At 44.0% G+C, this 13,315-nt stretch overlaps 1 protein-coding gene across 1 annotated transcript in view; it reads left to right on the top strand.

Moving 5' to 3' along the window:
* The window catches only part of USP46 (ubiquitin specific peptidase 46), a 45,102-nt gene that overhangs the window by 13,349 nt on the left and 18,438 nt on the right, over positions 1 to 13,315 (top strand). Inside the window, exons 2-6 of the mRNA XM_081959311.1 lie at positions 973 to 1,053; positions 2,799 to 3,012; positions 5,750 to 5,979; positions 12,214 to 12,290; positions 12,890 to 12,973. Coding sequence (XP_081815437.1) covers positions 973 to 1,053; positions 2,799 to 3,012; positions 5,750 to 5,979; positions 12,214 to 12,290; positions 12,890 to 12,973 — 686 coding nt within the window. The remainder of the gene's footprint in view (positions 1 to 972; positions 1,054 to 2,798; positions 3,013 to 5,749; positions 5,980 to 12,213; positions 12,291 to 12,889; positions 12,974 to 13,315) is intronic.

A 13,315-nucleotide genomic window follows, 5' to 3' on the forward strand; every position in this document is an offset into this window, starting at 1 on the left:
AGCTGTAAGGTTTAGACTAGAGCAAGGGTGTCCAAAGTTGGCAACTTTAAGACTTGTGGACTTCAACTCCCAGAATTCCCCAGCCAGCAGAGCTGGCTGGGGAATTCTGGGAGTTGAAGTCCACAAGTCTTAAAGTTGCCAACTTTGGACACCCCTGGACTAGAGGATGTAACAACGGAGTCGGGTAGAGCATTCCAGGCGTTGACCACTCTGTTGCTGAAGTCGTATTGTCTGCAATCGAGTTTGGAGCGGTTTACCTTGAGTTTGCATCGATTGTTTGCCCGCGTATTAATGAGGTTGAAGCTGAAGTAGTCGTTGACAGTAGGACGTTGTAGCACACAATTTTATTTATTTATTTTATTTGTCAACAAGTAACAGTACAATTTTGTGTACTGTGCTTAGATCATACCGCAGGCGACTTAGTTCCAGGTTGTCCAAGGCCAAAATTTCAAGCCTGGTGGCATAGGGAATTCCATTGTGAGTAAAGGAGTGGAGTAGTCTTCTCATGAAATACTTCTGGACCTGCTCAATCGTATTAATGTCCGATATACAGTGTGGATTCCAGGCAGATGAGCTGTATACGAGGATTGGTCTGGCAAGGGTTTTGTATGCCCTAGTTAGCAGTACTATGTTGCCAGAGAAGAAGCTTCGCAAAATTAGCTTAACGACTCTTAATGCCTTTTGGGCAATGCTGTTACAGTGGGCTCTGGGGCTTAGAGTTTTTTGAAGACCATATTTTGGGGCACTAAAAGGATGAGAGCATTCATAGTGTTTGCAGCAATCTTGGGCCACCAATGGAGTAGAAGGAGGGTGTGAGTATGCACAGCTGTCTGAAGCATTGCCTGTGAGAACCATAATGTGCCATTTTTCGTGAAGCAAGAAAACTGTCCTTTCTGGGACTCATTTGTCCCTCTCTGATTCTATTTGAATGTGAATTTGTGGGAGAATAATGGCCTCTTTCTTTTTCCCCAGGGCACCAATGCCTCCGCTCTGGAAAAAGACATTGGGCCAGAGCAATTTCCACTTAATGAACACTACTTTGGACTGGTCAACGTAAGTATTATCACTCCATTCTGCCTTCCCTAACATGGTGCCCTGCAGATATTTGGGCATCAGCCCCTCTCTTCCTTAGTAGGAATCCTTTAGCCAAGCTGGCTGAGGATCATAGGAGTTAGTAAGCAGTATAACTGAAACAAACTGGGCTGGGGAACATTGACATGTTCAGGGTATCTTCCCCTGAAAAGTATAAATTTGCAGATAGGAGGATTAAATTTACAGTTATGGGGGACAGCCTGAAAGTTGAAGAATCTATTACAATGTTGTAAAGGGGTTTGACTAAAAAGTACACATATAAACTGGGTGAGACCAGTGGCTGTGAGAGGGAGTCTTAGTGGACAACCAGCTAAATATGAGCCAACAGTGTGCAGCGGCAGCCAAAAAAGCCAATGCAATCCTAAATTGCATTAACAGAGGGATACAGGCAACATCAAGTGAGGTACTAATACCACTCTATAAAGCCCTAGTAAGACCACATCTAGAGTACACCATTCAGTTTTGGTCACCACACTATAAAAATGGTGTTGAGACTCTAGAAAGAGTGCAGAGAAGATCAACCAGGATGATTAGGGGACTGGAGGCTAAAACATATGAAGACCAGTTGCAGGAACTGGGCATGGCTACTCTAATGAAGAGAAGGACCAGGCTGACATGATAGCAGTGTTCCAATATTTGAGGGGCTGCTACAGAGAGGAAGAGTGTTCAGCTATTTTCCAAAGCACCTGAAGGGCAGACAAGGAATAATGAATGGAAACTGGACCAAGGAGAGATTCAACCTAGAAATAAGGAGGAACTTTCTGACAGTGAGAATAATCAACCAATGGAACAGCTTTCCTTTGGAAGTTGTGGGAGCTTCATCACTGAAGGTTTTTAAGAGGCTGGACTATCACTTGTCTGAAATGGTATAAGGTCTCCTGCTTAGGCGGGAGGTTGGATTAGATGACCTATAAGGTCCCTTCCAACTCTGTTAATCTATTTAATCTGTCTGAATGTAAATGTGCATGGCAGCTGCATTCTCATGCCCTTGCGAAAAACGTACTGTATTTAATTCTAAGGTGCTTTTTGAAAGAGGCAATTGGACTTTCTCATTTTTCTTTGAAAAAAACATCTTCTTTGATGTCTCGCTTCTCATCCAAGAAACTTCTTCAGCTCTGACTAGATGGTGGGGAATGGAAGGAAAATTTTTGCACTGCTCAGGTGACCCTGAGGACACAGACAAACCTCCAAGCGGCCTCAACCACCCTCTAAAAGGATGCAAATGAACCAGCTGTCTGCAAGGAGTATAAATTCTTCCATTCCCCACCATCCAATCAGAGCTGAAGAAGCTTCTTGCCTGAGAAGTGAAACGTCTTCAGAGAAAAAAAACAAGAAAGTCCTCTTGAAAAAAAAGCACCTTTGGGAGAACCATGCCCTGGATGACCGAGAATCTCCACGGACATAATGTGAAGGTCTGAAAGGACAGTGAGGTCATTTACTGATTCATTAAGATCCCCTTGGAATCGAAACAGAGAGCAACTGAACTGCCATTCGATTGCCAAATCAAACTTAATTGCCATTTAATGCCAAATTGGATGGCAATTTAAGACACCTGTGATCGTCATTCATTCCTTGATTGGTTGCTTGAGTAATGATGAGCAGTGGTAGGACAATAAAGAGCAATTTTGGTTGATAACCAGACGTTGCATTAGCTGTTGTTGTTGTTGTTGTTTTCATCCGTTGCTTATCTCTACTCTTGTCTGCAGTTTGGAAACACGTGTTACTGCAACTCTGTCCTGCAAGCTCTGTACTTCTGCCGGCCGTTTCGGGAAAATGTGCTGGCGTATAAGGCCCAGCAGAAAAAAAAAGAAAACCTCTTGACGTGCCTGGCAGATCTTTTCCACAGCATTGCTACGCAGAAGAAGAAAGTTGGGGTGATTCCTCCCAAAAAATTCATCTCAAGGCTACGGAAGGAGAATGGTAGGTGTAGATCCCAGCTATTCAAGACAATGATGAATGGACCCACCTAGTAATGGTATTCAGCCGGTTCGGACAGGTTCAGGCAAACCGGTAGTGGCAACCTGCCGGCAACTCACCTGCTACGGCACTATGCCGTCCTATTTAGCCACCTTTCCTAAGCTGCACGCATGTGAGCAAGCCATGTGCGCACGCAAAGCGCATGCGTGGAAGAATCACGCAAATGCTCACATTTTCGGTGTGCGGTGAACCGGTGGTAGAATTATGTGAAACCCACCTCTGGACCTACCCGTATTACTTTTTCAGGGTGCAGTCTGATATATGCCACATCCTTTACGTATACCATATATTTGTTGTTTAATGACCCCGTAATCCCTTGCGGGGTGAAGTCGGGGCAACTGAATGGAGCTGAGTGGCCAGATGCCCTTCCTGTCACCGATGCAGAGTTTTTGCAGCAGATATATTCTCAATGTGCCCAGAGAGAGAAATATCAGCCTCTACCTAGGATCGAACTCACAGCCTCTTGATTGTGAGGCGAGAGCTCCACCTCTAGGTCACCGCACCACTCCTTAGCATATATGAGCTGCAAAAATCTGGATGCTTACTAGTAGACGCCACAGAGTTTCCTCTTTCCTGCCATACAGCAGTTGTCTGTCTTTTTGCAGCCCAGTTGTTGTGTTCTACAAATGGGTTTTGTTGAAGCCTGATGACTACCCAAGGCTTGATTGTGATTGAGTTAAAGTCACCCAGTTTTGTGCCTAAAGTGGATCTAGAGCTCACGGTCTCCTGGTTTCTAACGATGCCTTCACCACCACACCAAGCTGGCTCAGCATTAGCAGCCTGGAGCCCCGATATGCTACTAATCCTTCTCTATTGACTTTGTATAGCCTACTTTGATGGGCCTTGAATGTGTGCTCCAGGCTAGGCCAAGGGGAGTGAGAAATTCAAGGGCAGCTCAAGGAGCTGCAGTTTGTGCTTTCCCATTTTTGGGGCCCTTCTTCCCCGATGCCCTTTGAGTTAACAGAGAGAATTTTGCACTGTCGCTCCTTGGGTGGCATGCAAGGTCCCAGTCAGTGGTGGTATACCTTCCCTACCAGTTTGCAAATGCGAGCGCGTGCGCAAGCTCTCAGGTGCTACCTCTGTGCAGGCCCTCAGCCTTCCATGCGTGCACATTGGGCGGAAAAAGGCCCCAAATGGGGTGCAATAGAGCCGGGGAGGGTGGGCAGAGCCCTCCACGATTTCCGCCACCGATTCGGGCAAACCGGTCTGAACTGGTAGAATACCACCTCTGGTCACAGTCTTCTTTGCTATATAACATATAGTTCGGATTTTTTTTTTAAAAAAAGAACTGAGCCACAAATTATGCGAGATCTTCTCTATTTGGAGATCCCTGTTGGGACAAATCTTAGCAAAAAGAAATCCATGTTCGACATGCATAAGGTCACCCATAACTCCTGGGCAAAGGACATTTTTCATACCAGATGAAAAAATGTCTTAAACTGCCTGCCTAATAGCAAAAGCACTTAGACTTATACACTGTTTTACAGTGCTTTACATCCCTCTCTAAGCAGTTTACAGAGTCAGCATATTTGCCCCCAACAATCTGGGTCCTCATTTTACCCCACCTCGGAAGGATGGAAGGCCGAGTCAACGTTGAACCTGGTGAGATTCGAACTGTCAAATTGCAGGCAGCCGGCAGTCAGCAGAAGTAGCCTGCACTACCGCACTCTAACCACTGCGTTACCATGACTCAATAAGGTGGCTTAAGGCATTTCTTTCTTCTGGTATGAAAAATGTCCTTCATCCAGGAGTTGCCTCCCCCAAGGCAACACCTGGAGTGATAATGAGACCTCAGGGAATCCTGTACAGAATCCATGATCAGCTATGAAGCGACAGCTGTTAGGATCCTCATGTTTGCTAACCATCCTGATTGCCAATGCCCGCCACAGCCATAGGAACAGGCCCTAGGATAAATGGGTATAGTTTTGGGCATCTGTGTTCTGACCTAGGCTTCCCCAGCAGCACAAAGCCAAGTCCTGGTCCCGATAAACCTCTTTTATTTAATTTACAGTGAATTCCTCTCCAGCAAAATCTTTCCTCTCCCACAGTCTTTCAAGATAGTTCACAATTACCGACCTTTATCAGGCTTGGAGAGTGGCCAGGCCAATATCTTTCAGACGCAGCAATACTTGGCAAGAATTCAGGAATGAACTAATTGTCTCCTGCAAACTCCCCTCCCCTTTCGCTCCTCTTTTATTTCCTCTGGGAGGGGCCATTCACCATCCACCTGTGGCCTTATTCCCAAGTCGACCCCTGTTCTTTAGCTGTTCCCTTTCATCCAGCAACTCTATGCATGCGCACACTGGGAACAGGCTCCAGCTGTTGGTCTGCTTCACTGCAGTCTGACTCTGAAGGCACCTGATAGCTGTCAGACGGCTCTGGCCCCCTCTCTGCCTCCAACACAGAGCCCTCATCAGAGCCTTCCCCAGACTCCAGGACTGGCCCACCTTCCTCCCCAACCTCCTCACTGGTGGGCCACAACAATATGGTTTTTCTTAACTTGATTGCTTTCATTCTTTTCTTTCTGTATTGATTTCACTTGTGTCTTTATCCCTATTGTTGTTAGCAGGCCAGAATTGTGTGCACTATAATATGAGCGTCTCTAGCCATCTTTTACAAAAACAAACAAACAAATAAATAAATAAATAAATATAACATCCTTTCTTTTTTTTTAAAATAGATCTTTTTGACAACTACATGCAGCAGGACGCTCACGAATTTTTGAATTACTTGCTGAACACGGTTGCCGACATTCTACAAGAGGAGAAAAAGCAGGAAAAACACAACGGCAAGCTGAAAAATGGCAACATGAACGAAGCAGAAGAGAACAACAAACAGGAGCTCACCTGGGTGCACGAGATTTTTCAAGGAACCTTGACCAATGAAACGAGATGTTTGAACTGCGAAACTGTAAGCATTGGCAGGATTAAAACAAGAATTACCTGTAAACAGCTGGCTAATCCTTGCCTAGTCAAAGAAATCTCTACCTTTATAAAGTCATTGAAATGAGGATGGTCCTAGTTGGTAAAGGCAATATTTATTTATTATGTGCGTGTTTGGGGCCATTTATCTGTCCCCATTTATTGTGAACATTATTTTTTAAAGGGACTGATCTCTCAGCCCAGTTTCTTTATATATGCAAAGAGCACGGTGCATAATTTTAATATACAAATCTCTATGCAAAAAGCAGGCACGTTTACGTAATTTAAATAGGCAAATCTGTACAAAGAGCACATGTACATGCGTTTAATATGCAAACACCTGCAGGAATTTCTGGACTTACGACCACAACTTGGCAGAGTTTGCAGTAGGAATCACATCCAGAAAGCACACACAGATAACTGATTCAGCAGGCTTCATTAACTTCTTGATATACATAGCAACACATGAATAAATGTACAATACGAACAGCAGATTCTTCCAACGTGGGAGAGAGGAGAGATTGTTTCAGTTCAGAGTTCAGAGCAGACTACTAGATTAGTTTCGTTTCAGAGCTGGGCACAGAGCTAAGCCACGCCCAGACCTTTTGCTTAAGTTTCTGTTTTGCAAACAAGCCCCACTGGCTGACCTGTTACCATGCCAGTTCATTGGCTGACCTGTTACCATGTCTCTGCCGGTTAATGAATACTCTGACACAACTGAAACTAGAATTTTGGTTGTTGAGTGAAATGATTGTTATGTGAGACCACTTTGCTCAATGACTGCAATCCTGGCTCTCTCTGTTGCCCTCGTTAGACAATTGTGTGGGTCATTCAGGAGAATGCATGGATGCCTCCAGGTGATGGAAGCCAGGACCCGCTGCCCACCCCACCATGCCCAGAAAACCTTGACCTGTTACAGGGCCCAGAAACGTGCATACATTGGTCCACTTAACTTTGCATTTTTCTGCAGCATGCCCAGCTAATATGAGAAACACCCTTTCTACAAAGACTGCCTTGCGCCATTCTGCAAGTGGGTGTTCAACTCTTCCGTGCACCCAAAGGAACTCCTGTGGAGTGCAGAAACAGAGGTCAGATCTTAAGGACCTGAGCTCTGTTTCTGCATCCTGCAGAAGAAGTACAGGCCTTTGTGCCCAGAAGGGAACTCCTCTAGTGGGAAGCAGGAACGGAGCTTAAATCTTGGCAGAAGGGTGACAGTTCCCTTCAGCCAGTGCCCAGAGACAAGAGGGGATTCTATTGCCAGGTGGCAACAGCACGCAACCTTCATGGCCAGGTTCTCCATTAACGTTCTAGGGAAGCCGGTAGAGTTTGTTTGTTTTGTTTGTTTTATTGGATTTATATGCCGCCCTTCTCCCAAAGGACTCAAGGCGGCGTACAACATTAAAAAACACATATCACGAAAGTTTAAAAAGAAATTAGATACATATCCAAAAAACAAACCCAATTTATAGGACAATACATTTAAAAAATGAGATAAAATTAACAGGCCAGGCCGGCTTGCTGGAAAAGCCAACTTTTTAAGGCGCGTCGGAAGGACCGGAGGTCAGGGATTATGCGAAGCTCCAGGGGCAGCTCATTCCAGAGGGAAGGCACTCCCACAGAGAAGGCTCTCCCCCTGGGGGTCACCAGCCGACACTGTCTGGCCGACGGCACCCTGAGAAGGCCAACTCTGTGGGATCGTACTGGACGGTGGGAGGCTACTGGTGGCAGTAGGTGGTCTCGCAGGTACCCTGGGCCTAAACCATGGAGCACTTTAAATGTCATAATTAATACCTTGAATCGCACCCGGAAAACAACCGGCAACCAGTGCAGGCTGCCTAAAAGGGGTGTAACATGGGAGCACCTAGGTACCCCCATGATAACCCGCGCGGCCGCATTCTGGACCATCTGAAGCCTCCGGGTGCTCTTCAAGGGCAGCCCCATGTAGAGAGCGTTGCAGTAGTCCAGGCGAGAAAGGACGAGGGCATGAGTGACTGTGCACAGAGCATCCAGATCCAGGAAGGGGCGCAACTGGCGTACCAGGCGAACCTGGTAAAAGCCCCCCCTGGTCACGGCCGTCAGGTGTTCTTCTAAACTAAGCCGCGTATCCAGGAGGACTCCCAGATTGCGAGCCTTCTCTGAGAAGATTGCAGATAACAATCTCATGATTTCGAGGAGCTCAGCAAATGATGATAAGTATGAACAGGTTGCCAAGCAATTATTCAATAGGCAGCGCAACATTTTGGGACAGCCAGAAGTGTTTTATAGACTGTACAGCCCTCTTTCCAAGGCCATCTTAATTTGGAAGAGCCATTTAACAACTACCATGTTTCCCTGAAAATAAGACTGCATCTTATATTACTTTTTGCTCAAAAAGATGTGTTATTTTCTGGTTAAGTCTTATTTTCGGGGAAAATATGCTGTATTTTTCGGAGTCAAAAAAGAGGCTGAAAATCTGGGTGCATCTTATACACTTAATACAACATTTTTTGCCTCCAGAAACCCCACCCCCTTCACCAAAATTGCCGTGCAGAGCCTGTAGAAGGCTTTCAGAGAGCTCCTGGGGGCTGGGGAGAGCAGAAATGATAAAAAGTGGGCCATTTTTTGCTCAATTTTGCCCCCCCCCCCGGAGCACTCTACAAGCCTCCTAAGGGCTATCCATACCCTTTTTTGGGGGGGGAATGGGCCCGTTTTCATGAAAAATGGGCCGTTTTGGGGAGGTTTGCAGAGTGCAAAAACTTTTTTTTTTAATTTGCCTCTTTAAAACCTTGGTGCGTCTTATACTCCAAAAATACAGTAGTACTAAATGCATCGGTCTGGGTGACGATCTTAACTGTGGTTTATTTTAGGGGTAGTAGGACTTACATTATGAGCATCCTGAAAAAATCATGCTAGGGCTTAATTTCCAGTTGGGTCTTATTTTTTGGGGGGAAAGGCAGTCATAGCCCAAGGGATACTTGTATGCAAATATGTAACGTGTGTACATACTTTTAATATACAAATCTACAACTTTGGAAAAGGTTTAACGATTAAGTCGTTGCACACCTGGGAGTGACTTGGAAGACACACTTCAATCTTTGCACAAAGAAAGCCCTCCGTTGTTGAATGAGGCAGCTGCATCTTCTTTCAGGCTTCTGGATGAAAAATGATGCCACCAATTTAAGAAGTCAACTTGTTTAAGTTTACCTTAAGCAGAGTTGCCTTTCTTGCATTGGGCATACTGGAGAAAATTGTGGCCACTTTAATAAGAACAACCAATCTAAGGCAGCCACTAGATGGCAGCACAGAGATATAGAGAAACCTAACTTTTGGGAGTCCTTTAGTGTGGTCCAGATATTTTGCAGCTCTGTTGTTGCTCTAAGAATTGCAAAAAAGCATTGCATTCGCTTGAAGTTTGTGAATCATTTCTGAAATGTGTAGTTTAAAATCCAAAGAGCTTGTTTTTTTATGATATTAGGCTAGGTATGGCATCTGATGGAAGAGCAAACTCATAGAGAGCTACTATTCATAGCTGTAAGACAGGGGTGTCCAAACTTGGGAACTTTAAGACTTGTGGACTTCAACTCCCAGAATTCCCCAGCCAGCCATGCTGGCTGGGGAATTCTGGGAGTTGAAGTCCACAAGTCTTAAAGTTCTCAAGTTTGGACACCCCTGCTGTAGGAGATGACCAGGCAGAGCCCAAGAGAGGGGTCAAACACGTCATAAGTCATGAATCCCTGCGCACCCACAAAAGATCTAAGGCCAGCCCACCTTGAATTCCTTTCTGTGCTTAACTCCTGCTAATTTCCCTCGACAGTTAGTAGTTCAGATTCAACTGTTTCCAGTCCTGTTGTAAGTTTGAACAATCACTAACTCAACTGTTGTAAGTTGAGGACTACCTGTAGTGTACAACCTAATACAAAAGAAAAGATTTCATATGCTAGCAAAATAAAGATTAGAGCCCTACATGAGAAAAGTGAGTCCAGATATTTAAGCTGCTTTTTAAAAAGATCAAGAAAAAAAGACATTATTGTTGATATACACTGAATAAATGAGAAAAGCAAAGAATACCCAAAAGAAGTAAGTTTGTGCTTCATTGATTATAGAAAAGTCTTTGATAATATCAATCATGTTAGTAGTTTAGATTCTTATATCTTTAATAAATAAATCTCATTTGAACTGCCTGATTTTACTAAAAGCCTCCTTTTAGTATGTCAGGTGCAGAATTAAGTTAGAATTATTTGTCTTCAGTGAGAATTGGGGGGAATAATAGTAGCAGGTATGAAACTTTAATAATATAATGAATTAATTGTTTGACGTTCTCTGAGCCAGGGGCTCTTAAACTGGGAGTTTATTTGGACATTCCCCAGGGGTAATAGAGCAACCTATAATTGCTGGTTTGTGGATCAAAGATCCAGTTTGGGACTTGTGTTTCTGTAAACAACAGAGTTTGGATGTTATTTTTTGGGAGGGGAGAAGAAATTACAGATAGTCCTCAAATTATGACCATAATTGAGACTGGAATTACAGTTGTATGTCATGCCGGTCGGTAAGCAGTTAACATGGCAGTCATTAATTGGATCCATTGGCTACAATGAGCATATTTTTGCAGGGAACCAGAAGTATATGCCCATTTCTGGCAAAAAAATAAATAATGACATAAATCAAAGTCATGGGACTCTGGGAAACTGGAAACACCACAAATGTAGGCTGGTTACTAAATGCCCAAAATGCAGCCACTTCAGAGGTGGGTTCCTACCGGTTCGGCCGAGTAGGTTGTAACTACCGAGAGGTAGTAACTACCGAGAGAACCGGTTCTCTCAGCGGCGCCATAGGCGCCCCATCTTGTTCTTTGCTTCTGTGCATGCGCAGAAGCATTTTTTTAGTACTGCACATGCGCACATACTGCACATCAAGCGCATGCGCAGTGCGTCCCTGAGCAAACCGGCAGCAGCCAGAACCCACCCCCGAGCCACAGGATTTGGGGGGGGGGGGAAGGGCAGGAGTCAGCCATCACAAATTCAATTCTAGGTCATGATCAGCACTGGGAAAGTTTGTTGTAACTTTGGATGGTTGCTAAGCAACAGGCCATAAACTGAGGAGTCCTGGGGAAAGACTTAATTGGGTCAAAAAGTTTAAAAACCTGCCCTAGATTTTGGGGTGTGTTTTAAAATTTACTTTTTTTTTTTAATCCTTATGGCTATCTTTCAGATTTTTCAGGTTGGTCCTTTCTTTTTCCCAAGAAAAAATGGTCAGTGTAGTTAAATGTGAACTTCTATGGATGATGATGAAAATAAATACAATACAATACAATAGCAGAGTTGGAAGGGACCTTGGAGGTCTTCTAGTCCAACCACCTGCTAGGCAGGAAACCCTATACCGTTCCAGACAAATGGCTATCCAAAATCTTCTTAAAGACTTCCAGTGTTGGGGCATTCACAACTTCTGGAGGGAAGCTGTTCCACTGATTAATTGTTCTAACTGTCAGGAAATTTCAGTTCTAAGTTGCTTCTCTCCTTGATTAGTTTCCACCCATTGCTTCTTGTTCTACCCTCAGGTGCCTTGGAGAATAGTTTGACTCCCTCTTCTTTGGGGCAACCCCTGAGATATTGGAACACTGCTATCATGTCTCCCCTAGTCCTTCTTTCTCTTAAGCTAAACATACCCAGTTCCTGCAAACGTTCTTCATATGTTTTAGTCTCCAGTCCCCTAATCATCTTTGTTGCCCTTCTCTGCACTCTTTCTAGAGTCGTCTTTATCCCACCTTTTTTTAAAATGGAACAAGGTGGCAAATATTCTTAATAATATTTCCTCTTTGTATTTTCCCCACAGGGAGGTGGATTGGACTGAAAGAGAATAACCCAAAGGTTACCCAGACAGTTTTCACAACTAACTATAAAACTATAAAAGCAAATCCTGCCTTAGAGAGTTATGTCGAATACACAATCATAGTTACAAAATCTGAACCATGGTTAGATGCTACCTTTGCATTGGACCACAAATGCCTGAGCAGGAGGTTAGACTAGAAGACCTCCAAAGTCCCTTTTCAACTTTGTTATTCTATTCGAAATGCAAATCTGTGACTGTAGAAATTCATTTGGCAATAATTGGGATTGGGGAAGTTGGCTGCCTCAGTGTTTCTCTAAGATGCAGTGAGGCCTTCCTGATGTATTGACAGGATGAGAAGAGGGTAAATTAAAAATGTTGCAACGCTTTAAAATGCTATTAAATCTTGTTTTTGTGGCAGGTTAGCAGCAAAGATGAAGATTTTCTTGATCTCTCTGTTGATGTAGAACAGAACACTTCCATAACTCACTGTTTAAGGTAAAACACATTTTCACAATGGCCGGCATTGTTTTTGCTTTATGGTCATTAAAGATAAGTGGGTTACGAAAAGAAAAAAAGTTATATATCCTATTTTTCGAAGTATGATGTCATCTCTAGGGTTTTTACTGTTTGACAGTGGGAAAACAATGGGGCAACACTACAAAAGCATTAATAAAGTCCAGGAAAAGCAGGGGGGAGGGGGGGGAGGAGTTAGAAAGAAAGAAAAAGATTAGAAAGAAATTTGGAAAATGTTAATAGGTTGTGTGTTTTTTAAAATCTTGTATGGCTTTTTACTGTTTTTATGTCCGTGTTTCTGTTTTACGCCTTACAAGCCGGGCTAAATTAGGTGGCCGTCTGTATTTGTCAAATAGGTGAACAGGTAAAGAAATTGCAGGAAGGAGGGAGTTGCACTGACATTTGTGTAACAGCCCCCCAGGCTTACTGCTTGTGTGTGCACCAGTATGAGTGCCTCAAGATCAATTCCCTACTCAACAGCAGGTGTGAAGCTACCCTGAAGCCAGATGTAATAAACAATTCACAGCCATGTCTGAGCTATTCAAAGACATCTAACAATTGGTACCTCTGTCATTTTTCAGAGACTTCAGCAACACCGAAACGTTGTGTAGTGAACAGAAATACTACTGTGAGACTTGCTGCAGCAAACAGGAGGCTCAGAAACGGTATGTAAAAAGGGTTTGCTTATCGCTGTGCAACTTAAGTTGCAAGAAGATTTTCAAGCAGCAATTAAAGCAGACTGAAATCTTTTTGGCTCTAGGTCCTTGCTGAAGACCCAGTATTTTTGCTATGATTTCTTCAACCTATGTTGGAATAACATTTCAGATAATAGCAATAGCACTTAGACTTATATACCACTTCGAAGTGCTTTATAGCACTCTCTAAGGTATTTATAGAGTTGTTGTAGGGTGCCGGATCCGGACAGTGAGGAGGTTGGGGAGGAACATGGGCCAGTCCTGGAGCCTGGGGAAGGCTCTGATGAGTACTCTGTGTTGGAGGCAGAGGGG

This window comes from Natrix helvetica (genome assembly GCF_964273705.1).
Source record: "Natrix helvetica genome assembly, chromosome: 7".
Taxonomy (NCBI): Eukaryota; Metazoa; Chordata; class Lepidosauria; order Squamata; family Natricidae; genus Natrix; species Natrix helvetica.